The 25844-nt window shown below is 29.7% G+C and overlaps 1 protein-coding gene across 7 annotated transcripts in view; it reads right to left on the minus strand.

The window, feature by feature from the left end:
- The window catches only part of Gfrl (Glial cell line-derived neurotrophic family receptor-like), a 294550-nt gene that overhangs the window by 134007 nt on the left and 134699 nt on the right, over positions 1–25844 (minus strand). For 6 of the 7 annotated variants that reach the window (XM_083054292.1, XM_083054331.1, XM_083054325.1 and 3 more), the window contains one exon: positions 20227–20349. In XM_083054292.1, coding sequence (XP_082910418.1) covers positions 20227–20349 — 123 coding nt within the window. Of the gene's footprint in view, positions 1–20226; positions 20350–22972; positions 23057–25844 lie in introns of those variants that run through there. The other variant, XM_083054316.1, reaches the window with a different exon arrangement.

Below are 25844 nucleotides of genomic sequence, written 5' to 3' on the forward strand. Positions count from 1 at the left end.
GGGTAATCTCTTATTGGGTCAGCTGTTCCGAGTCTCCTCGAAAGTAATATTAATTTGCATCAATTTCTCACAAATGAGACTGATTGCATGATTTCTGACGCGATGGTTAAAAGCAGGAGATGGAGAACTAAGAAATTCTACAAAAAGAGAATTATTACTAATTAATACTTTAAGGTTGTACATAAGTTAGAAGAATTTTTTTATCCTGATAAGAAATAATTAAATTTTTATTTAGATAATATTTAGATGATATTTAGAAACCAAACAAAGAGTTTTAAAAACTTCTAAAAATCTTTTAAAATCTAAAAAAATTTTTTTTTTAATTTTGTATAAATAATATTAGTCAAGATATAATAAAATACTAATAATAATAATATTTATAATATGATAATATTTTATTAATATAACGCACATATTAATATATCAATTAAATTACAAAAAATCAAAAATAATTTTAACATAATAGAAAAACATTTATAAAAACTAATGCAACTAAATATCACAATAATTAAAGTTTCAGGTGTTCTTTATTAATTCTAAAAAAATATATAAGGCAATATTAATTTTTTATTTTAATCTTTTCATTTTTTATTAATTAGTAATCCATTATTAATAGTTTATGTTTATAATAATAATTTTTACTTAAGTTTCAATATATTTAATATTTATATTTTATCTCTCTTACTCTCTCTTTCTCTTTCTTTTTCTCTTGCTGATTCTTGATAGTTTCCTAGGCAAGTTAATTTATTAATTGTGATAATTATGTTAAACCAAATTATTGCATTAAATGAACTTTCTCCGGAAATTACAAGTAATAATATTTCATCAAAATGAATCATATTAAAGGACAATTATACTAGTATTAAAAAAACATATTTTTTATGCAGTTTCCAATCAATAATGCTAATTTATTAAACCGCTAAAAATTTATTACAAAAATTGTTATTACAATATATATATATATATATATATATATATATATATACAATATTAATAAATAAATATATATATATTTTTATTAATATAAATATTTCAAGAAATTAAACAGAAAACATTTAAGTTTATCAAGATTAAACAGTGCTAATTTTTAAATGGAACTATATTAATTGTGTAATATATTAGTCTAAAAAAACAAAATAACAGATTGTAAGAAATTAAAATCTAACTTTATGTTCAGTAGTACAGTTCAAAATTAGTCAGCCTTTTTGAAGTAGTATGAATCGAGATTCAACAGTATATACCTATAAACGATATTTTATGTAACATATTAATTTATGAATTTATGACACGGAAAAAAATAAAAGATTTTAAGAAATAATCCAATTTTTTGTTCTTAATGATATAATTAATAATTAGTCGGCCTATTTCAAGTAGTGTAAATCGAAGATTAAACAATGCTAATTTTTAAATAAAATTATTAATTATGTGTAATATATTAGTCAAAGAATTTACTAGAGAACAAAATAACAGATTTTAGGAAATAAAAATCTAACTTTATTATCAGTAGTACAGTTTAAAATTAGTCAGACTTTTTGAAGTAGTATGAATCAAGATTCGACAGTCTATAATTATAAACGATACTTTGTGACATACTAATTTATGAATTTATTACACAGAAAAAAGTAAAGATTTTAAGAAATATTTAAATTTTTAATTTTTAGTATTATAATTTAAAATTATTTGGTCTATATTTCAAGTAGTATAAATCAAGATTAAACAGTGCTAATTTTTTTATGAAACTATTAATTATGTGTAATATATTAGTCTAAGAATTTATTAAAGAGCAAAGTAACAGATTTTAAGAAATTAAAATCTATTTTTATGTTTAGTAGTACAGTTTAAAATTAGTCAGTCTTTTTGAAGTAGTATGAATCGAGATTCGACAGTCTATAATTATAAACGACACTTTAGCTATGTGAACCTAGCACCCGACTTTTTATAAATTTATTTTTTTTAACGGAAAATGATAGCATTTCGTTTATAGTTGTTTTTAATAACAATAATTTCGTTTGTAGTTTTATCAATTAATAAATAACAAAAATTTTTTTAATGACTTGCACCCGACATTGAGATAACGCAAATCCGCTTGCGCAGTTTTCTTTAGAATCGTTTGTAGTTGTTTGTAGTGATTTTCCTTTCGTTTGTAGTTGAGCGGTTCAAAAGTTATAAACAATTGTTTATTCGTCCAAGAACTAACTTTGTCAATTTTTAAGATTTTTCCAATTTGCTTGCGCAGTCTTCTTTAGAATCGTTTGTAGTTGTTTGTAGTGATTTTGCTTTCGTTTGTAGTTAAGCGGTTCCAAAATTATAAACAATTGTTTATTCGTCCAAGAGGTAAATTTGTTAATTTTAAAGATATCGCGAATCCGCTTGCGCAGTTTTCTTCAGAATCGTTTGTAGTTGTTTGTAGTGACTTTCCTTTCGTTTGTAGTTGAGCGGTTCAAAAGTTATAAACAATTGTTTATTCGTCCAAGAGGTAAATTTGTTAATTTTAAAGATATCGCGAATCCGCTTGCGCAGTCTTCTTTAGAATCATTTGTGGTTTTGTTTGTAGTGATTTACCTTTCGTTTGTAGTTGAGCGGTTCAAAAGTTATAAACAATTGTTTATTCGTCCAAGAAGTGAATTTGTTAATTTTAAAGATATCGCAAAACCGCTGCGCAGTCTTTTTTAAAATCGTTTGTAGTTGTTTGTAGTAATATTCCTTTCGTTTGTAGTTGAACGGTTCAAATCTTGGACGAATAAACAATTGTTTATAACTTTTGAACCGCTCAACTACAAACGAAAGAAAAATCACTACGAACAACTACAAACGATTTTAAAGAAGACTGCGTAAGCGGATTCGCAATATCTTTAAAATTAACAAATTTACCTCTTGGACGAATAAACAATTGTTTATAACTTTTGAACCGCTCAATTACAAACGAAAGGAAAATCACTACAAACAACTACAAACGATTCTAAAGAAGACTGCGCAAGCGGATATGAAAAATCTTAAAAATTGACAAATTTACCTTTTGGACGAATAGACAATTGTTTATAACTTTTGAACCGCTCAACTACAAACAAAAGGAAAATCACTACAAACATCTACAAACGATTCTAAAAAAGACTGCGCAAGCGGATTTGAAAAATCTTAAGAATTGACAAAGTTAGCTCTTGGACGAATAAACAATTGTTTATAACTTTTGAACCGCTCAACTACAAACAAAAGGAAAATCACTACAAACAACTACAAACGATTCTAAAGAAGATTGCGCAAGCGTATTTGCGATATTTCAATGTCGGGTGCGAGTCATTTTGAAAATTTTTTTTATTTATTAATTGATAAAACTACAAACGAAATTATTGTTACTACAAACAACTACAAACGAAATGCTATCATTTTCCGTTTTAATAAATTAATTTTTAAAAAGTCGGATGCTAGGTTCACATAGCTCGTCGTGTGCGAATAATATTTTATTACTTTATCAATAGAATTTATTATTTCAATATTTGTAAATAAAATTAAAAAAAAATTGTTGTAAGAAATGATAACATTATTAATGCTATTATCGCGATATTTGTCGAAATTATTCGAACGAGGAATAAAAGCGTGCAGGGATAAAAAGAGTTCGGACGCGTTACTATTGTCCGCTTATATCGGACGGATAATCACTGAAATCGGCTGACTAATGCTACTTTCTACCCCTGATTAATCGCCAGACTCGGAAAAAATCACTTCCTCATTATTATTGCATATGTACATTATATTGCATATTATATGCGCGTATAATATGACTCATTCAAACGAGATTGGTTAAATAATTTTGTCGAAACGCTCATATATACATGATGTTATATGATATAAAACTTTCTGTTTTTTTTTTTTCCGATTTCAAACATCAAACGGTAAGAGTTTCATACGTCGTGTGAGCTATGTTAACCTAGCATTCGACTTTTTAAAAATTAATTTTTTTAAACGGAAAATGATAGCATTTCGTTTGTAGTTGTTTGTAGTAACAATAATTTCGTTTGTAGTTTTATCAATTAATAATAAAAAAAATTTTTTTTAATGATTCGCACCCGACATTGTGATATCGCAAATCCGCTTGCGCAGTCTTCTTTAGAATCGTTTGTAGTTGTTTGTAGTAATTTTTCTTTCGTTTGTAGTTGAACGGTTCAAAAGTTATAAACAATCGTTTATTCGTCCAAGAGCTAACTTTGTCAATTCTTAAGATTTTTCAAATCCGCTCTTGCGCAGTCTTCTTTAGAATCGTTTGTAATTGTTTGTAATGATTTTCCTTTTGTTTGTAGTTGAGCAGTTTAAAAGTTATAAACAATTGTTTATTCGTCCAAGAGGTAAATTTGTTAATTTTAAAGATATCGCAAATCCGCTTGCGCAGTCTACTTTAGAATCGTTTGTAGTTGTTTGTAGTTGATTTTCCTTTTGTTTGTAGTTGAGCGGTTCAAAAGTTATAAACAATTTTGTTTATAACTTTTGAACCGCTCAACTACAAACAAAAGAAAAATCATTACAAACAATTACAAACGATTTTAAAGAAGACTGCACAAGAGCGGATTTGAAAAATCTTAAGCATTGACAAAGTTAGCTCTTGGACGAATAAACGATTGTTTATAACTTTTGAAACGCTCAACTACAAACGAAAGAAAAATCACTACAAACAACTACAAACGATTCTAAAGAAGACTGCGCAAGCGGATTTGCGATATCTCATTGTCGGGTGCGAGTCACTTAAAAAATTTTTGTTATTTATTAATTGATAAAACTACAAACGAAATTATTGTTACTTCAAACAACTACAAACGAAATGCTATCATTTTCCATTAAAAAAAATAAATTTTTTAAAAGTCGGGTGCTAGGTTCACATAGCTAAAGTGTCGTTTATAATTATAGACTGCTGAATCTCGATTCATACTACTTCAAAAAGTCTGACTAATTTTAAACTGTACTACTAAACATTAAAATAGATTTTAATTTGTCAAAATCTGTTATTTTGCTCTTTAATAAATTCTTAGACTAATTTATTACAAATAATTAATAGTTCCATTTAAAAATTCGCACTGTTTAATCTTGATAAACTTAAATGTTTTCTGCTATTAATTTCTTTAAATATTTTTATTAATAAATATATATATATATATTTATTTATTAATATTATATATATATAACAGATTTTAAGAAATTAAAATCTAACTTTATGTTCAGTAGTACAGTTTAAAATTAATCAGACTTTTTGAAGTAGTATAAATCGAGATTCAACAGTATATAATTATAAACAAAACTTCATGCAACATATTAATTTATGAATTTATTACACAGAAAAAAAAAGATTTTATAAAATAATCAAATTTTTCGTTCCTAGTGGTATAATTCACAATTCGTCGGCCTATTTCAAGTAGTATAAATCAAGATTAAACAGTGCTAATTTTTAAATATAACTCTTAATTATGTGTAATATATTAGTCTAAGAATTTATTAGAGAGCAAAATAACAAATTTAAAAAAATAAAAATCTAACTTTATGTTCAGTAGTACAGTTAAAAATTAATTAGACTTTATGAAGTAGATAATATTAATATATATTTTTTTAAAAATAATAATCTATATATTTTTTTGAAGTAGTATAAATCAAGATTCAACAATATATAATTATAAACGAAACTTTATGTCACATATTAATTTATGAATTTATTACACAGAGAAAAAGAAAAGATTTTAAGAAATAATCAAATTTTTCGTTCCTAGTGGTATAATTCACAATTCGTCGGCCTATTTCAAGTAGTGTAAATCAAGATTAAACAGTGCTAATTTTTAAATTTAAGAAAATTAAATTGTGTAAGTGTATAATTGTATATGAAAAAATTATGACTAGATACATATTAATAAATTATCGAATATAAATGATTAGCAATTAGATCACTCTCTCACATTTTCTATAATTTTTAATATTATTTAAAAAATTCAATTTCCATTATTTAAGGATATTTAGCCAGTTTTCACAAAACATATTTATTAACGCGAATGTATATTAGGCGCGCATACACAGACAGATATGGAGGAAAAAGTCGGAACTAGGTAAATGAACTATCGGCCAGAAAAGTCTGAAAACGGACTTTTTTATTCTCGTACAGCAAAAGCGAGAAAATATGTGCAAAAGTAGCTTTGAATTCAGCTTTTACTATCACTTGCAGGCACGTATCTGTATCTGTCTCTGACATGTTCGTGTTTTCGAACAGCTATACTAATTGCATCAAAATTTATCGCAATATTATATTGTACATTATATACGATAATTTTTAATTTATTTGTACTTAAACAAAAATTATGCATTTTACAAACGCTTTTGTAAAATTTTCTTTACCAATGTAATATTTTTAACTAGTAATAAAAAGTAACTGAGAGCGAGAAAGAAAGAGAAAAGAAGAATAATTAAGTAAATTACGTAAAGTAAATATATGTATGATGTACGTTTATACTTTATGTAATTTACTTAATTATTTCTATTTTCTCTCTCGCTCTCTCTCACACTCTCGCTTCCGGTTACTTTTAATTATTAGTTAAAAATACTACATTGATAAAGTAAATTTTACAAAAGCGTATGAGACAAATTTTATATTATACATATCTCTTTTATATTTTCAAATATTTGGTATATTATTAATTTTTCTCCATCGGGTTATGTAGATACAACATTGCAACATTTATACCAAAGTTAAAAACTGAAACAAAAAGTTCTTGCTGAGGAAATGTTCAAAATAAATAAGGCTGGACTCGTTCTGCGAGGTCCTGCTCCGCTTTAATTATCGAGATGTGTATCCGTGAACATCCTGCGGTGATGAACGGCGGCCGCGGCTCCATAAAAAGCGCGAGCATTCCAGAATCGTTCTACCGTGAGCCATAATTCATGGATGGGAAAAAACAGTATCGGAAAAAAGTGTGTCAGAAAGAGAGAGAGAGAGAGAGAGAGAGAGAGAGAGAGAGAGAGAGAGAGAGAGAGAGAGAGAGAGAGAGAGAGAGAGAGAGAGAGAGAGAGAACGAGAGAATAGTTGGGAAAAGTTGTAGTCTCCGCGCCGAAACTGACGATGCGTATTCTCTTTTCGCGGGCACGCGCTATCTTCCTCCCGCACTGGCACCATTGTGCTCGAGGGTTGTGCATGCCGCTTTGGTATAACAACGTACATTGTACTTCCGAACAATGCTATCCTTCTGTCAGCTTATACAACCACCCTTCATGCATCCCCGCCGCTTCCCGCCTTATCGTGCGACGAGAGCTCGTCCCTTTTTTTGAGTCAGGTTTTTTGGGAGAATAAACGACACCACGATTGACAGTTAAGAAGGGTGCGAATAGCTCGTGTCATTTCAAACAAGGGCCATAAAATCGAAAAATTGATGAGCTAACCTTGAGAGAGTCACTTATTTATTTCTTTTTTTAAGAAACTGTTATAATCCAATACAATTTTTTGAGATAATTATTTCATTCTCACAGAACATTTTTAATTATGACAATTTATTTCTCTCTCTCGTATATTTAAGATCAGAAATTGAAATTGTGAAAATTCAGGATCTCTCTTCAAGGCAAACATAAAGATAAAGCGGAACTTTGTCTCAAATATTTAATTATTGCAGTTTTAATAATTCGACCATTAGATGTGCAATGAGCTAACAAAATTACTTGAATGTAAAATAATGAATTAAGAAAAATGTGCCAGAAAGAAAAAGGAAAGGATGGCTGTTTCTTCAGCATTAGCGATGCTAAACGACGAGGAGTAGCAGCTGCTCACTCAAAAACTCGCACAGCCTGATGATGCCGGATTTCAAAGTTCACTCAGAACGCGCGGCCCTTTAACTCTCGCAAAAGTACTGGGTCAAGAATTTTTCTCAACCCTACGCGCGGTAATGGTCGCTACATTACTCACTTCTCGTGAAAAGTTTTGCCGAATAGGTGACACGCATCACTCAAAAATTTTTACAATCTTTAACGCTAAAGTAAAAAATTATCTTATTTATATTTTCTCACATAAAATGTTATCATCAGTAGATTGTTATATTTATATTAATATTTTTGTATGTAAAAAATGTAATATACAAATATAATAAAATATACGATTTGTTATACAATAAAAAATATAATAAATGCTGTAAGTAAAGAAAGGGCAAAAAGTTAAACAAAAAAAAAAATAATAAAAAACGTGCAGCATATATAAAATCTTGCGCTGTTGCATAAAAGTTTCAATCCTTTCCAAGTTCCATCGTTCTCTTCCGTATTAAATTATTATTTTATGTTGAAAGCGTAAATTGAATGAGCGGCATGCTACGCGTCGTTTCTAAATTGAAGATTTATCCACAACCTTTTATACTCAATTGCTCCTATCTTTGAGAGAAATTATACGATGAACTCTTTTCAAAACAGAATTAAGCCGTGACTTAGATTGTATCTCCATATTGAAATTATCAACGAAACTTTTTGGGAGAGTGAATTAAAATCCATTCTCTTTTTTTTTTCGTAATTACAAAAATAAGTATAAATACGCATATGACATCCAGAAAGAAAGATTGCATTATGGAACTCAATCAAGAAACTAATAAATATTTATTTTAATATATTATATAGATAAAATAATTAAACATAGTAAAATTATATTAATAATAAATATTTATGATAAATATTTGTATTATCAATATAATTATACTAATTAATATTACTGATATAAATTGTTCTGAGTTCCAATAAGGTCTGTTTCCATATTTCACTTTGATAATTAAATTTTATAATATATTAGTCATATATGCATTTCGATTTTTTAATTGCCTTAATATATGGAATTGTCATTTTTTTCAGTAAACATGAAAATAAAAATAAACAGCCGAAAGGACAATCCATATATTAGTAATTAACATCTATTATAAATCCATCTATTATAAATTACTGCACAATGTTTGCAAACATTTCTTTAATCAGAGACTACAAATTGCCGTGTAATTAAACCATTATTAAAATTGATCAGTCAAACAATTTCGTAATTTTCTTTTTGATTTCGCAAGATGTATAAATTAATAACATTTATTAATTTGTAACAGTGATATATCGATGTCGAGACCGATCGATATCGAGATGTAACATCGGAGATTATTTATGTCTATAATTCAGTTTTGCATGCAAATTAACGTGCATACGGTCGAGCTCACCTTCTCGCGCCACGTTCGACGATCTGATTAAAGATAAAATTGAGCTCGCCCTGGCGGTACTCACATTCTAGCTATTATTAGATTATCAGTTCGATAACAGTTGGCAAACCAATCACGATCATCGATAATGCAGTGATCCTGAAACAATATGCTTGATCCCGAAACAATACGCAGAGAAAAGTATTTTATATCTTTTGTCAGGTCTCGTGAAAGCACGATAATTGAGAAAATCTAACCACACAAATACCTTTAAAAAATTTTAATTGGTAGCTTGCACAAAATTTCGTCAATTCTCTTTTTTCTTTGACCGTAATTAAAGTAGAGCTATATAATACAAAATATGTTTTGTGTTTTACAAGTAACAATATAAAAAAATAAACTCTTAATCTTTTGTTTTTGACATATTTTTATTTCGTTTTACGCATGTAAGATACAATACCAGCGTAATCGATTTATAAATAGCTGCCGTATTAGCAGGTGCATCTGATTTAATAAAATGTGCACGAGTAAATGAATTGGAAGTGAGTATCGAAGATTCGTCAGTCCGCATAATATGATATTCAGAATAGTAATAGCGATTATATTTAATGAGCATCGCCGAAAGTGCATTCGCATCGCGAAACAAGCTGAGAAGAAAGCCGATGTAATGTCTATAATCGAATTTAATTTTTTAATAATCGCAGCGAAAAATTCCAATAAGATATATTGCATCCTAGATTTACGAAAACAAAAGAAAAATTGTATTAAAAATTTTCTGTTAAATTTTTGTAAAAAAACTTTTAAATTAATTTATAAATTTCTTTTCAATATACATATAATCTTATTATTGTAAAGATAAATTTTTGTTTTAAAAATATTGTAAAATTACTCAAAGCAAAATCTGCATTTAAAAAAAAAATAATAATTTACAGGTTTCTTCTTCTTAATTTACAGAGATTTAAAAGTTCAAAAAACGTGGGATATTTAAAATATATAATTTAAAAAAGGAAAATATAATGGCATTATTTATAAATAAAAAAATGCCAACAATTACAGAAAAGGCGCTTACTAATTTCTCGGGATAAGTTAATGTCCGCTATTTAATTTTTTCGAGATGAAAACAAAGAAAATAAATAATTCATAACATAAACAATTATGTCAAAAATCTGATAGATTTGCGTAGCATCGACACCGACGGACTTCTGTAGTTATTGATTATTTGCTTAAGTGAGAGAAACAATTTACTTTATTTACTGTAATTAAAAAAAAATTTTTTTCATAATATAATCTGTTTCGATATTCTCAACGGTACACGAGGCAATGTGAGTGTTTTTATTTATGATCCGGCGCTTATATACAGGCCGCCATATTGCCTCCGCGGTCTGAAATATTACCGCTGCGTTGAATATATTCTGCAATAACTACTCGCTGGCCATGGCAACGATACAACAAGCGTCCTTTCTGTTCCGTTTGTAAATAAGTGAGAGGCAAATATTAAGCGACGCCGTGTGTCGCATTTTACTTGTATATTTATTAATGCAATCCTGGTTGGTATTTTAATGCTGAAAAATAGGGTTTGCACAGGTTCGGCGACAAACTTTTCACTTGCTACAAGCAAAATACAGCAGATATTTCATGAAGCTTATGTAAAGAGAATATTTTATGCTTCATTTAGAGTTGATACTTTTCATGCAAAAACTTAAACGATGATTTAATTACAAAATTATATAGCACTTTTAATTAATAAGCTAATATATTGCCTTAATAACAATTTAATAAACTAAATTAAATCCATGTAATTAGATCGAAATTATTTTCTTATCTTTGTCTTCATTTAAATAGACTTTAGATTTTAGTTTTAGCTATTATCAAAATAATGTAAAAAAATTTTTTTAAAAATGAACAACACTTTCTAATAAAATTGTTGAATAAAACAAATTGATTTCAATTTTGTTATTAAAAGATTAAGAATTTATCTTTACTGAAAAAAGCTCTACATTCGATTTTTTTAAGCTTTACTCAAAATATTAACTGTTTCAGTCACGCATTTCTTTTAATCAAATAAATTAAATTTTATAAACTTTTGGATTTTTAATTACAAGATTAATGATAAAATTTTCAAACTTAAAATTGCTGACTTTATATAGTAGACCAAAATATGGAAACTGCATGCATTTATTTCGCATTTTAAATAGAGGAAAAGATGTATATTTAAAAAAATCAGTTTATATGCAAATCCGGACAGTGTTTGAGGTCCTAAATTTGCTATTGCAGAAACTTCAAAAATTTATAATGTGATATTTTAAAATATTTATATATATTTTTGTTCAAGTTAAAAAAGTTATGCCTCACTATTTTTGAAATGCAATGAGATATTTAATGAAGAATAATAATTATTTAAAAGATTTAAACAGAGAGAAAAGAACAATATTTTTTTTGCTGTAGATTTATCGGAATTGCAATTATTAATTTTTTATTGCTCTGCTTTTATTTGATACGATAATTGCGACATCGAGATTTGACATCGACATCGCTTTGTATAAGAATTTCTTAAATTACAAATAATTTTAAATAAATTACCGGTTTTACAACAAAATTGTTTTTACGAAAAATTTTGCACGAATATTTGACGTCACCGCTTTTTCCTGGGAATCATACATCTGTTCGCGAATATATCCGCAAAGTGGCAAAATTTCACGGCAAAATGCGATCGGCCGCGTGCGGTTGGCCGCAAGTCAGCGACAGTGACTACGGCACCGGTTCTGGCATGTTGTGTGTCTCGCTGGCACTTGCAACGACGAGCGCGCAGCCCAAGAAGAGCGATACGACCTCCACTTTAGAGTCGGACCGAAATCTCCTGAGTGGTCCAAACGCGCCTTTGGACCCGCTTGGAACTGTGCGCTTGACAGCCCGCGGCGGCTAACCGGCTGCCTTGGCAGAACCGGTGGAATGGATGGTAGTCGGCCCAGGGATTTCCGACTCTGTAGAAGTGTCAATGTGTACACATTCTACAGGCAAAGCCCCTTTCTGCCCAATCCCGCCGCCTTATACAAACCGAGACATCGTCTATTTCCCAAAGATCCCTTTGGATTTATTCGCGCGACACTCTGCGAAAAATTTTCTCCACTAACGAGTTATTATAAAAGACTACAAGTTTTTTTTGACTTTATAAAGATACACACATAATCTATTTATCAATGGAAAAATCAGCGGTCTAATTTACATGTCTATACATGTCTAAAATATAAAAGAGCATTATATAAGAATCAGAATTTTTCAAGTTTACGTATTATATTATAAAGAATTATTTCATTTTTTAAATTATTTTCTATATTTGGATTTATAAACTATCCAAAATCTACGAAATTAATAATAAAATTTGATTTTTATTCTTGAATAATTAATTAAAGTATATACAAATTAATATTTTAATATGTATTGTTATTATTAGACTAAACATGTAAATACACACATAACATAAATATATATATATATATATATATATATATAAAATATATATGTAATATATAATATGTGTATAATATAAGTTTATAATATAAAATCAAACAGTTAATAATTATTAATTATGTTCAAAAGAAACATTGCAATTCAATATTATAATAATTAATGAGAATGTAATTATGAAAATATTATTTGTGTAAATTTATCTTCTTTTAATCTCTCATTGTTATCACGGCGATATCTGTTACATTATGTGATTCTTAAGTCCCGATTGCGTCGTTAATAAGTTAACAAAACTTTGTCAAGTCGTATACAACTTTTACGAAATTAGCCGTAAGCTCTCATTCTAATTTTGTTTGAAATTCAAAACTTTCGTAGAGCATCCCGCAGGATTTTAGTACCTTCTCCTATGAATGCATGACCAAGAATGCGCCATTGTTGCAATCTGTTCATCATATCGAGCAAAACAAGCCGCACTGGCTAAAAAAGCGCAATGCTCGTCATTTCGAACCAGTTTTTTAGAACAAGCTAGATTTTTTTACATATTCGCAAAATCCGGTATTGGTTTTTTTTGTACTTTTATTGGCTATTAGGAAACATGCAACAGATTTTTTAACTAGATTTTTAAATGATACTGCTGACTTTTTGTACAATATGGCTTATACAAACGATTAATATCGTTCAGTAGATATAATAAAAAGCAAAAAGCATAACACTATTTATTGAAATATTATAGGTAAATTTTTAATTAATTGTTAAATAACTTTATTAATTTTTAATTGTCAAAGTTATTAGCATGTGCGCGACTATAATTTGATTTCTATATGTTTTCATAATAATTAATTTCAAATTAAAATGAACAATAATATCTTTAATATAATTCATTTAGTAATTGTTTTTGATCTAGTCACACACAAAACATATATGTGTAATTTGTGTAATAATATGTGTAAAGCTGACATATCATTTCATGAAAACTCATAAATAATGAATAGCTTCTCGCTTTATTTTCAATAATTTTATAATTCTTATGATAATTTAAACTCATAGTTCGGGTCATAAGACCAAAAAGTGCCCAAGACAAACTGGGGTAAGTTCACTCAGCATCTCACTTTGTCCTGCGAAATTTACCTTATCATGTTTCGCTAGATTTTTGAAAATTTATAGTTCTAAGAAAATACTATCTTTTAAAACAAAAAAAATTATATTCTAATAACGAAAAAATTAGATTAAATTAAAATAATCTCTCGAGTAAATGCGAATATGTATAAATCAAGATAAAACGCTGATCAATTTTTTAAACAATGCTTTATATTCTAAAATAGTTCTCGTATTTATATAAGCATATCCATACAATTTCTATAAAAGAAGTTCTATAATAGACATTATTTTTAAATTTTTTAAATTAATTTTTATCCAAAAGCATATTCGTATAGTTCTAAGCTTATTCATGCATTTTTTAAAAAATTTTCATCAGTACGTGCGACTATATCTTTTTCAAGCAAAATTAAGTATTAAATAAAATATATTTTTATTGTACTTATAATTAGATCTCTTTAGAAAATGCATAAAATGTTCAAAACTATACAAAAACCGCTTTCGAATGAAACTCTCGAAAATTGAGCGTTTCATACGATGTCTCTTTCTCAAATAAAATAAATTAATAAACAAAATATTTGCTATTGTTAATAATTAAAATTTTTAGAAAACTGAAAAAATATGCTCAATATTATACGATTGAAAATCGATCAGCCTCAACCTACAGACTGATACATGTGTGCGTTTGTTCGTAACTGTTTTATTTTAATCGATGTTTCCTGCTTTTAAAAGAAAAAACTTTTTCTAGGACATATGTAAAGCTATAAATCTTTAAAAATTTGACGAAAAATGATAAGAAAAATTGCGTAGGACACAATAATAAGTTCAATAATGTTAACTTAGCCGAATTAATTAGTAGACTAATTTGCAAGCTTATTTAATAAAATGTTTTTACAGATGATTAAATTTGAATATTAATTATTCCAATCAATTTCTAGGAAAAGTCGATTTTCGAAAGTTTCTAGAAAGAGAGAGTGAAATTCGAGGGTATGAAATTGATGCACTCGTAAGGTTTCGCAGGACTCACAATTGGCCGGCCGTTAACAGTGAGCTTTCGCGCATAGTATTGAGATATCGATCTCGGTGCGGTTACCAGCACGGCTCACCCAAGCTGAGATTTCGACAGCGTAAGGTGATAGAAACAAGTCAGGCAGAAGTATACGCCACGTTCTCACGCAGGTTATTATCGTTCTATGGAACCGCACTGCAGGATCGACCATCTCGGTAACATTACCCGCAAGCCCTTATTTCACAGCCCGCTACTTTGTAAGATGAGCATTGCGGACCGGTCCTTACTTCGTTTCCCGCGAGATTTGCTCCACCCGTTGCTAGATGAGCGTATTTTTCCCCAAAATAGGAAAATTACAAAATAATTGTATATAGAAGAGGGAGAAAAAATTCGGAAAAAAATTTTAGTGTAGAAAACGGAATAGAAAAAAGAAAAACGTTTCTTTTTTATTTGAGAAATGTTGCAAAATGAATTATAAGAAGTCTATACTTCCTCTAATTACTTTTTAATGGAAATTTTATAAGTTTAAATTTATGAAAAAACTTTCTTTAAAAGATGGAAAAGAAAAAAGAGGAAAATAGAGAAACATGCAAGTGTAAGAATATATAGAGACAAAGAAAAAAAAGACATTTCCATTGCAAATTTTATATAGCAATTTATGATTTACGCGCGCAAATTCTTCGCCAAAAATTATTAAAATACTGAATTTATTTATTAAGTTTTACTATATGATGTAATAAACATTTTATTCAATGTAAACATATTTTATTCGATCATAATGTGGAGAAAAGTAGATGTAGTTTTGTTTGTATGCAAATTATTAATTTACATATCCACCCTAATATAATAATAACATTGTAATATTATATGATCCCAAATAATCGAATCATTTATATTCTCAATACACGATCAATATCACAATAGTTTATTTGTTTCTAAAACAATCATGTTTTAGTTTTGATTAAATTGATTTTAAGTAAATATTTTCTTCAATAAAAAAAAAATTGTTAGAGAAAGAAACATAGGTTGTACAAATTAACATAATAAAAAATAAACTTTACAAACACGTATGTATTGCGTTAATTATGCATGGGGGAGGGGGATCGTTTATTATAGATGTATATCATATTAGTAAGTAAGAATATATATAATCAAAAATTTGATTTCATGGACTAACATTTATCTCATTGTATTTAATTATAGTTTATTTATATAGTATATACAGCATTATTAGCAATTTTATTAATATCAAAAAATATGTCAAATTATTATTTGATTCGATAAACTCTCTCATTTCTCTCACTTGTGTTTTAGAAATATTGCATGCGTTTAATCTTATAATTATGGAAAATTTAAACTAAAATTAAAATAAAGTGTGATAAAACAAGATATAATATATATATTTAATTAATATATATAAATATATATAATACATCTAAAATGAAAAGAAAAAGAGAAGTAGACCATAATTCTCAATCTTAGTAAATAGAAACGAATGTAATTAGAATAAAAATTTAATTAATTAATTAAATTTATTTAGTTCTTATGTATCAATTTTAATAATGTGAATAAAAACATTTAATATTAAACGATTTCTTTTATTCTTAAATTTGAAAGCTTTAAATGTATTGTGTATAGTCAATTTGAATCAGTGCACGATTCGTTGTACTTCTTTTGCTCTTGTAGCAGTCAAAATCATATTATATCAATAAAAGCGAGGTAAAGAAGATAACATTTTTAAAATACATTGTCAATATTTTACACTGTAAGACAAGATCAATTAGCTATATTTTACAGACAATATAAAAAATGTTATTTAATTACAACATATCTCTCAAACTAATCCATGCATTGGAATGATCAATGATGAGACTTCAGTATGTCGAATTATAACGTGAATAAAATTATATTTTAATTATATTATATCTTAAAAAATTGATTATTTCAGCAAAGATAATATTTAATTATAATATTTTAAATATATAGAAACTCGTGCGCGGATACTATATATCAGGTTAAAAATAGATCTCTGAATAATCTCAGTAAACATCAAATTTACCTCAAATTGTATCAGCTATTTTTCGCGCAAATACAATAGCAGCTCGATAACAACGAGATAGAGAGAAATCTTGCGTTAATACCATTACTATTACACAAGGTAATACGATAATCCGATAGCAAATTACGCGCGCGGATCTATTACGGACTCTGTGGGGTGGTCAATAAATTTATAATCTTTCGGTGATGTTTCAATTGCAATCCATTTATTATCAAGCCCTTTGTAAGTCTGTTACTGGTGTTTTTACACTTATTAAAACTACTCGTAATACTCACAAGGGAATGAGTTTCACGATGTTTTTATTAACTTATACATAAAACCATGATTCCATAAATTAAAGCGGGCAAATCTTTCGACATATATGTTAAGAAAAAATAGTTAAGTATTTTAAAATACCTATTGTTTCTTCATGAATAACATGAAATATATTTTAGAAATATTTTGAAATTATATCATTTCAATTCTTTAATGTATGTGCGCATATATGATAAATAGAATACTGAAAATTTTGAAATTTATTAATATCTGGTCGAATTAGCATTCAATTATTCATTTCTGTTTAATTAATTCACGCGTATAATATAATTACGCATGCGTATAATTATATTATATAATTATTGAAAAAAGCAAGCACAAATCGTCGCATTTCACGTTGATGTTGTTTAATTATATGAATTCCTCAATGCAGAATCTTACCCGAAACAATAAATAATAGCGTTTCCGTTTCTCGCTTTCTATTTTTCTCGTTAGCATGTAGTGAAAAACGAAGAATAATTATTTGATATAGAAATAATTATCATTGCGTTCACAGGATAGTCGCATCGCGACGAATATTTTTAAATCTCCGCAGTCGACTTATTTAAACTTTTTTTCGAAATAACTGTCCTCGCAAGTGCGATTGATTCAATGAGGAGATCGAAAAATGTAGAACTGAGTTCTCCCCGACGCGACTGTAACGAGAGAGGGAAAACGAGGTCGACACGAGAGGAGACGGTCGACGACCTCGTTCTTCCCATCCTCGTTGTCTCCTACCGTCCTCCATCGCATCTTTTTCCTTCGTTGCCTCCGAATGGAAATCGCGTTACGAACGATCGCAGAGCGAACTGTAAATTATCCGCGACGCCGTTAAATCTCGCCATCACGCCAGGTGCCTATCGTTCCTAATTGTCACGTTGTCAAAGAAAGAAAATTCAATACACGTTATCAAGAGAAAATCCTCAAAGTTTTCTTTTCATTTATTGCAAATTTCTTATCCCTATATATATGTATATATATAATTGTAATTAAAATTATTTTAATAATACATGCTGAAAGAGAAAACAAGAGAAAGAGAAAAACTTTTATAAGCAAATAGAGAATATCCTGAATGTGTGATTTAAAAATTGTCACTAAATTTTGAAAATTTTAAAATCGAGTTTTTTTTTATTGATAAAAACGAAACAGTTTGAAATTATTTCAACGCAATCAGTTTCGATTCAAAATTATTAGATAAGATCAAAGTAGAGTTTTTTCAAATCTCAGAAGTCAACTTTTTAAATTGCTACGTCAATGAAGGTGTCTATATATGCAAATAACAATGTTACATAAAAGCTTTTTGTGTTATCACTTTCTTCCGTCTATCTTTTAATCAGAAACGAAACACGGTTGTCGCCTCGCAAGAAACGCGCCCGGACCTCTTGCTTGTCGCAACGTCGTCGTCGACGTGCAAAATGCAAAATGGCGTGTGTTGCATTAAAAAGCAGTTCGAGCAAAGTCAAGGAGCACACGCAAGCACACTGTTATATATTTTATTTCGTTCGACATAGAGAGGAAAAGCGCGCGCACGCGGCTTTTTAAAACAAAGACATTGTCCATTGTGATTTATGCCGTGGCTTTCGCGCTCCTTTCTGATACCGGCGAGTTACGTGAATAATCTATCATGTAATCGTCCAAGCGAAAGTAAAACAAATGGCATTGCTTTCGGAAAGCTTTTAGCTCGGAAAACCTACCGAAGCTTTTACTTCTGTTTCAAGAACAGCAACGAGATACGTCTTTTATTTATCAATGTCCAATACGAAGCTACCATTCGCAGCATCCATTATGATTTATAATCATTCCGAGGACAAAATGGCTTTGCAAATTGTACAAATAAAATCAAGATGAATTTATAGAAAACAAGGAATTTTTGAAGTTTATGAAATATTAGTATCACCTCGCGCGTATAAAAATTTAGGTATTATGTATGTATGTATGGAAAAAAGTTCAGACTTGTAATATAAATATTATATATCATTAAATATTCACAAGAATATTCACCAGAATAATTATTTCTATAAATTTATTACAATCTCCATTGATTGACGCTGATCTATAGTAATATTGTAAGTGCTAGGTAAGGTGCTTTCAGAAGTTCTGACACTCTTTCATGTAAAATTCAAAATTCAGACATTAATGTCATCATCGCTTCCATAAGAAATTTCTCGAGATTTCGAGATCCGCATGCAAATTTCATGGAAATGCGGTACGCGGTGCCTCCACGTCGCGAAATTTCAAATGTGACGCTGCACTCACGGGACGTTTTTTATTTTACATGGAGCAATACGAGATTTTACGAATTATATACGACCAATTAAGGACAATGATTATTTCAAAATGAGACATATAAATAATGTATCGCGCAAAACTCTAAGCATTGCATAATCTGTTAAAACTCTCACCAAAATTTTCTAGATTGTGTCGAATTACATCTCATTTTTTTTTAAAAAGACTTGATATTATGTTTACTCGGAGCATGAAAATAAGGTATTTTATAAATAATATGATTGAAGGGATACAATGCGCACAGAAAGCGAATGTGTTTCTATTTTACAAAACGATTCAATTGCATTTGATTGCATCTTTTATTTTCTTTCTTAAACTTTTCGACCCATCGATTTATATAATGTAAATTATTGCTAATAATAAATAATGCGATATGTATTGTATAAATAAAAAATACACGTCAATAAGATTTATGCCTGTTTATGAAACGCGAAATTTATTACTCTCTCGCGTTTCGAGATTATTTTCAAATATTAAATAGAGATTATTTTAGAGAATTATCATTAAAAAAAAGCTGGATATAAATCCGACATTTGAAATATAAAATTCAATATTTGATTATACCTGAATTAAAGTTCAGTATATAGAAATTATAATTATATATGTTCTGACCTATCAATTGTATCGTTAGATAACACAGCACATAGCACCAACTGCCTCGATTATACCATTGATCCGGCTATCATTAATTCGGATTTAAACCAATATTGAAAATCCCGATTAACCACGCATGGTTAACATTGAGGTATAAATGAGGCATAAATGTGTAATTAATTGTTAATTGTTAACGCAATAGTAATTAACTAATTATTCGAAATTATATTGATAAAAAGCAAATCTGATTTACTTACCTAATTCCGGACCACAGACTCTCGGTATAATCTCCAAAATAGCGCTACACGATGGGTCTTCGTAGCATAATTGACGGGCATAGAGGCAATTCAGTATAGCCATCGGCACCTTGATGCCCGATCCTGAAACAGATGGGATAGACATGATATTAAAAGGCCAGTGCGCGCACATAAAGAATGCGCTTTTAACATTTTTCTCGCGCCGCGGCGCGACGGGCAAGATTAAAACTCGACATTACGGCCGAAAAAGAAGAAAAGGAAAGGGGAATTCCATTGAGATCAGTTCGCCAGCGCCAAAAAATTCGGGAAATTCGTCGTTATTACGGCAAATTACCGGGTGACAAAACCGGTCGAAAGACGGAGCCGCGGCGGGGCGAGGGAGGAAACGCGAGAGTACGCAGTGATTTAATATCCCCCGCGCGCGATAAAGCGTTTCCGTTATTTATAACCGGCCGACGTGAAACTCTCCGACGACGACAAATTATATTTCATTAGGCGCGCACGAATAGTTTGAATGAGAATGAAAGGGCGCGAATAAAACGGGCGCACGCGTCTGTACCGACTCGTCGTAAATCAGCGCGAATAAATTGTAATGTCAGAATAAAATTCTTTTTGATAAAGACAAACGCATTTCGGATGGAATTTTTTTGTAAAACATCGGATAATCCAGTTGATTTTCATGCAATAATAAAGTTAATAGAACAATGAAGTAACTATATCCAAAATTATAATTTTTTGGTGAAGAATTTAATCAAGAATCCATTGTTTTACAAAATCTTGACATGAGGTACGCTTCAACATGCTTTACGAATCAAATACAAAAGGTTATGTATATTGAGACACATATATAAAAAAAATGTGTCTATAGATATATCAATGAATTTTAAATAAAAAATTGATATTATAAATTTCATATAAATTTCAATCATTCTCAAAATTAACTTACATTAGATGTACATTCCATATTTTCGTATATATAATTAATTTTTAAAAATTGCAGCTATTACAGAAAATAAAGTAAAAAAATGCTGTTTACTTAATTAACTTTCAGAGTTTTCCTGCGAAAATTACACAATTGTAAAATTTAAAAAATTTGGTTCAATAAAAAAAATGTTCTAAGCTTCAAAATTTTCATATTTTTTCCCACATATTTCTAGAAATTTTCCAATTATCAATTCTTCATTTAAATGCATAAAGATTTAAGGCACTTAATTAAAATCACCATATTTGATCATTTATTTACTATGCAATTTTTTGAGACTACAAACTCGCAAATTTGCCGAACATATGAGTATAAAGTGCAAATTGCGTCGCTCTTAATGCACCGATAAAGCTATTGAATCGGGCTTTTTGGTTAATCAAACGATGCGATCAGACGTGCATTGTGCAAAGTGACTTTTTTTGATTTTGTCAATATATGATATGATACTTATCTTTCCGCGCGATTTATTTTACTTAATTCTATAATTCTACAAAATTCAGCTATTACTAAAAATGCAGTTGCGATTTATCTTTTACTGTGGTATTGTTTTTTGATTAGGATTTTTATCGTATAGAAATAGTAGTAAAATTAATAAAATATATGTGGAAGATAAACGCCTTGTTACATGTAATATAAGAAGCGCAGAATACTTTCCAAGTTAAATTAAATAAAAAATAAGAAAGGTTTAAGTTTTCACTTTATTACTTGATGTAAAATAAAAACTGCAATATCGTTATAAAACGGATAAGATTTTAAAATTTTAAAAAGTTTTCACTACACACATATATCCTCTCGCTTCTCTTTTATTATTTAAATCTACGTTATCATAAAATTGCAACTAAATTATAAATGCATTAAATCCCATAAATAAATAATAATTTTATTAGAAAAATAAAATACTTAAATTATTGTAAAAAAATTATTACTTTTTTTTAAAAACAAGATAATTTTTATTTATGACAAAGCAATATATCGAATGTCAAATAATATTTCGTTTTATCTCTCTCCGAATGTATCTGTATTGTTCTAGTTCACGGTATCGAGAATTGAGTTGCCACCGTGGAAATGTCTTTTCGCATTACTACGTATACCGGAAATGTCGTTGCCAGCCGGATTACATCCTGCAAGATGAACGAACGAAAGCGCCGTTACTCTGAAGAGCAGAAGGGGGTCACGAGCATCGCTTATGATACCTTATGATATCACAATGTGTCCCCCCGTGCGCGCACAAATTTGTTTCGCGTTTGATGTATCGCGCAATAGCGTAACGGGAATACGAAAATCCTTTCATTTCTCTCTCTCTCCGGACGAAATTCTTAAAGATGTAGGAGCACTTTCAGAAATGGCCGCTGTCAAAGGCTTCATTCGATGCTCGCGATTGCAGAAATCCGTCTATTTCGGCGCCAAGCGAGGAGAAATACGACATTGTGACCCGAGTTCTTTCAAAATAGCTCCCACGATTGTCAAAATCTCCCGTCTCCCGCGGAATTGCCCCAACTGTACTGTAACTACCGTAAATCGTAAATGCACGAATATTTCTGCACGTATAATTAAATTTTCGTCTTTGAAATTCTCGAAAATTCCTAATATTTGATTGTAATTAATTCAGTAACGTCAATAAAATATACGAGTATATGTATACATAATATACATATGTGTATTTGTTTGTGTGAATGTGCGCTCATTTTATACTCGGACATTCCTATCGTTTGCGTAAATGATTGATTAAAAAAACGCCGTTTTAATCAACCACATGAACATTACCTTTCCGCTTATATCCGCGAAAGCATTAATGTGTGTCGTCGTATATATACCAGTTAACTACCGCCGCTATAAATTCTCTCCCTTATTCGCACAGGACGATCGGAAAAATCCTGCTGTCACAATGTGGTGCCCGAGCCAATGCACGCTCGAGTACGGTCACGAGGTGACTGCGCCTTCTATACGGAATTTTTTATGGTCGCTTGTACTCGCCAACCGTTCTTTTCCCTTCAACCTCCTGCTCACTCTCTCCCCTTCTTCGCTGCAAACGTTTCGTAATTAATTACAGTACAGGCAGAAGAGGGAACCGTGCACTCCTCTTTTATCGACTTCCGTTTCGTGAGAGACTCGTAAAAATCCGCGTGCTCGATTTTTATCGTGTCTCTCTCACTCTCATCCATGTCTATTTTACTCCATTTTCTCTATCTCTATATTCACTCCTCCGCTTTCCTCTTTCTTTCTCTCATCGCGAAAAATCTCGTTGCAGCAATTTACTGCTGTGATGAGAGAGAAACAAACAACGGTGTATATGTGTGAATGGATTGTTAAACTAGAAAAATATAATGATGAGAAGTTACGTTAGGCAGTATACTTCCGATATCTCGCGCTACTAGATCTGATAGAAACATTATGCAAATAATATAATAGCTTTAATTCTCTAAATCAGAGTTTCAAATATGCAAATGTATTTTTCGGTATTTTATAGTCATAAAAATTTAAGCTTTTGTTATGTAGCTTTATGTTATAATATGTTTTATACAAGTATATATTACACACACTATAGTATCTTAAGAAAGGTTAATTGACTGTTTATTGACAGTTAATTAATAGGATTAAATTTTAGAATAGATTTTAATTGCTGATTATTAAAAATTGCAAATCTTGCATCAGTAAAATAGATCAGTTATGTCTACAGAAGAAAAATTCAACTTTGTTTGCACCACTACAAAAATCATCCAGATTGAAGAAACACAAACCCTGTAGTAAATACATGTGACGTCCTTAATTGTGCACGTGTACTCACCAATTTTTTTAAACTACATCTATTCCGGCTGCAAATCGGTTTTTAAACCGGACGTTCCTTTAAAATTCAATTTAGCGAGTGAATTTCGCGCGCACACCTTCTCAAGATGCACAGCGCTTTATGTGCTGCATTAAAAATGAGTAGTACTACTTATTTTTCTTCCCGCCGTCGTTAAGCGAGAAAGTGCCTCCGCGAAAGAGTGTAGAAGAGGAAGAAGAGTGGCAGAGAGAGGAGAATAAAAGAAGGCATATACACAGAAAGAAAGAGAAAGAGCGAAAGAGAGAGTGACAGAGAAAAAGGAAGAGAGAAGGAGAAAGAGAAAGAACTTCCATTCGCCTAAAACAACGAGCGATTATAAAACCGCGGCCGAGACGCCACAAAAAGGTTCAGAGGGGGGGAAAAAAAGCTGCGCGCTGCAACGAAGAATAATTATGCCACGGAAGGACGGCAACAAACAGCGGTAAGGAGGGAGGCTTCTGGGCCCGAGCATATAATAAAGCAAAATGGAAATATTATTCCGCTCGCCTCTCTTTTTCCCTCTTCGTTTTTCTCGTCACTTTTACGATGCGTTGATGAAGCACAAACAATGTACAGGCGTTTGTGGAAATTGGAACTTCTATATCCGGTAATTCATGGTAAAGAGAGAAGTGAGATAAAAAAATTTCTAAGAGAGTAATCTCAAGTCCTCCGCTATAAGCATTTTCAATCGTGGAAATATCTTCTTAATGTCAATTTTTTTACAAACAATTTTATTGAATTTTTTAAAATGTCAGTTGTGAAAAAAATTGTAACTCAAAAGAATTTCCTTTAGAATAAATAGAATAGAATTACAAGCTGCTGTATCATGTATAAGTATAAAACATTAGTAATTAACTTCAAATTGCATATGCTTCATCATGTAAAAAAATATAGAGGTATTTCAATAAGTGAAAGTGAAACTTATTCAAATAAGTGTTTCTTTAGGAAATATTTGTACTACTGTACAGAGAAATAAATAATTAGAGAAATAGATAATGTACCCACACTATTGTACCCCTCTCTCTCTCTAAAACGCATTGATCATTTTCTGAATAATCCGACAATATTTCTCATCCACGTATGAAGGATCAAAATGAGCAAACGACAATATTGTTTATCTCGATTCGCAGGACCATTGTGAAAATCAGGCGGTCATCGGTCACAATTACATATTGATATTCGAGTACGTCACGACATTTCTAGGCGAAGCAAGCACACGCAGGTTTATCGCAATGTAAATCATAATGCGTAGCGTGATTACAAATTATTACGCGACTACTCTCGTCCTCAGCGCCTTTCCATCATGTCGGCATTATTAGATATATCGTTATTGCATCATATATATGGAGATAAGCATTTCGATGTACCAAGAAACTGTATTATTATACAGAGATACAAGCCAGGAAATAAAACGTTTAATGCGCATGAAAATCAAACGAGAAGACGCGATTATATTTTTATTTAGTGTGTGAAATATAATTATTTCGACAGATATTAAATTTGGAACACTAAATTAAAATTATATGTCTTAATTGCAGTTATATAAATTATTCATGAATAACTAAAAAAATAAAACTAAGTCACGAAGACTCCCTATTCCATATCTTAAAAAATCTTTTTTTTTTCTAAAATTATAAAAAATCAAGAATATATTATAAATTAATATATTATACTAAAAATCACACGCCTTTTTCTAATTGTATATTTCGAAATATATACCCCTGTTATATTATATAAATTAAATAAGATTCTTATGTTAATTCAAAAACAACGATAATAGAAATATTATTAATTATATACATATCTGAGATGAAAAAATTTCAATAAACTAGA

The sequence above is a fragment of the Prenolepis imparis genome, unplaced genomic scaffold (genome assembly GCF_030444845.1).
Source record: "Prenolepis imparis isolate NDT839.2.m4 unplaced genomic scaffold, iyPreImpa1.0 SCAF_1, whole genome shotgun sequence".
In the NCBI taxonomy this organism is placed as follows: Eukaryota; Metazoa; Arthropoda; class Insecta; order Hymenoptera; family Formicidae; genus Prenolepis; species Prenolepis imparis.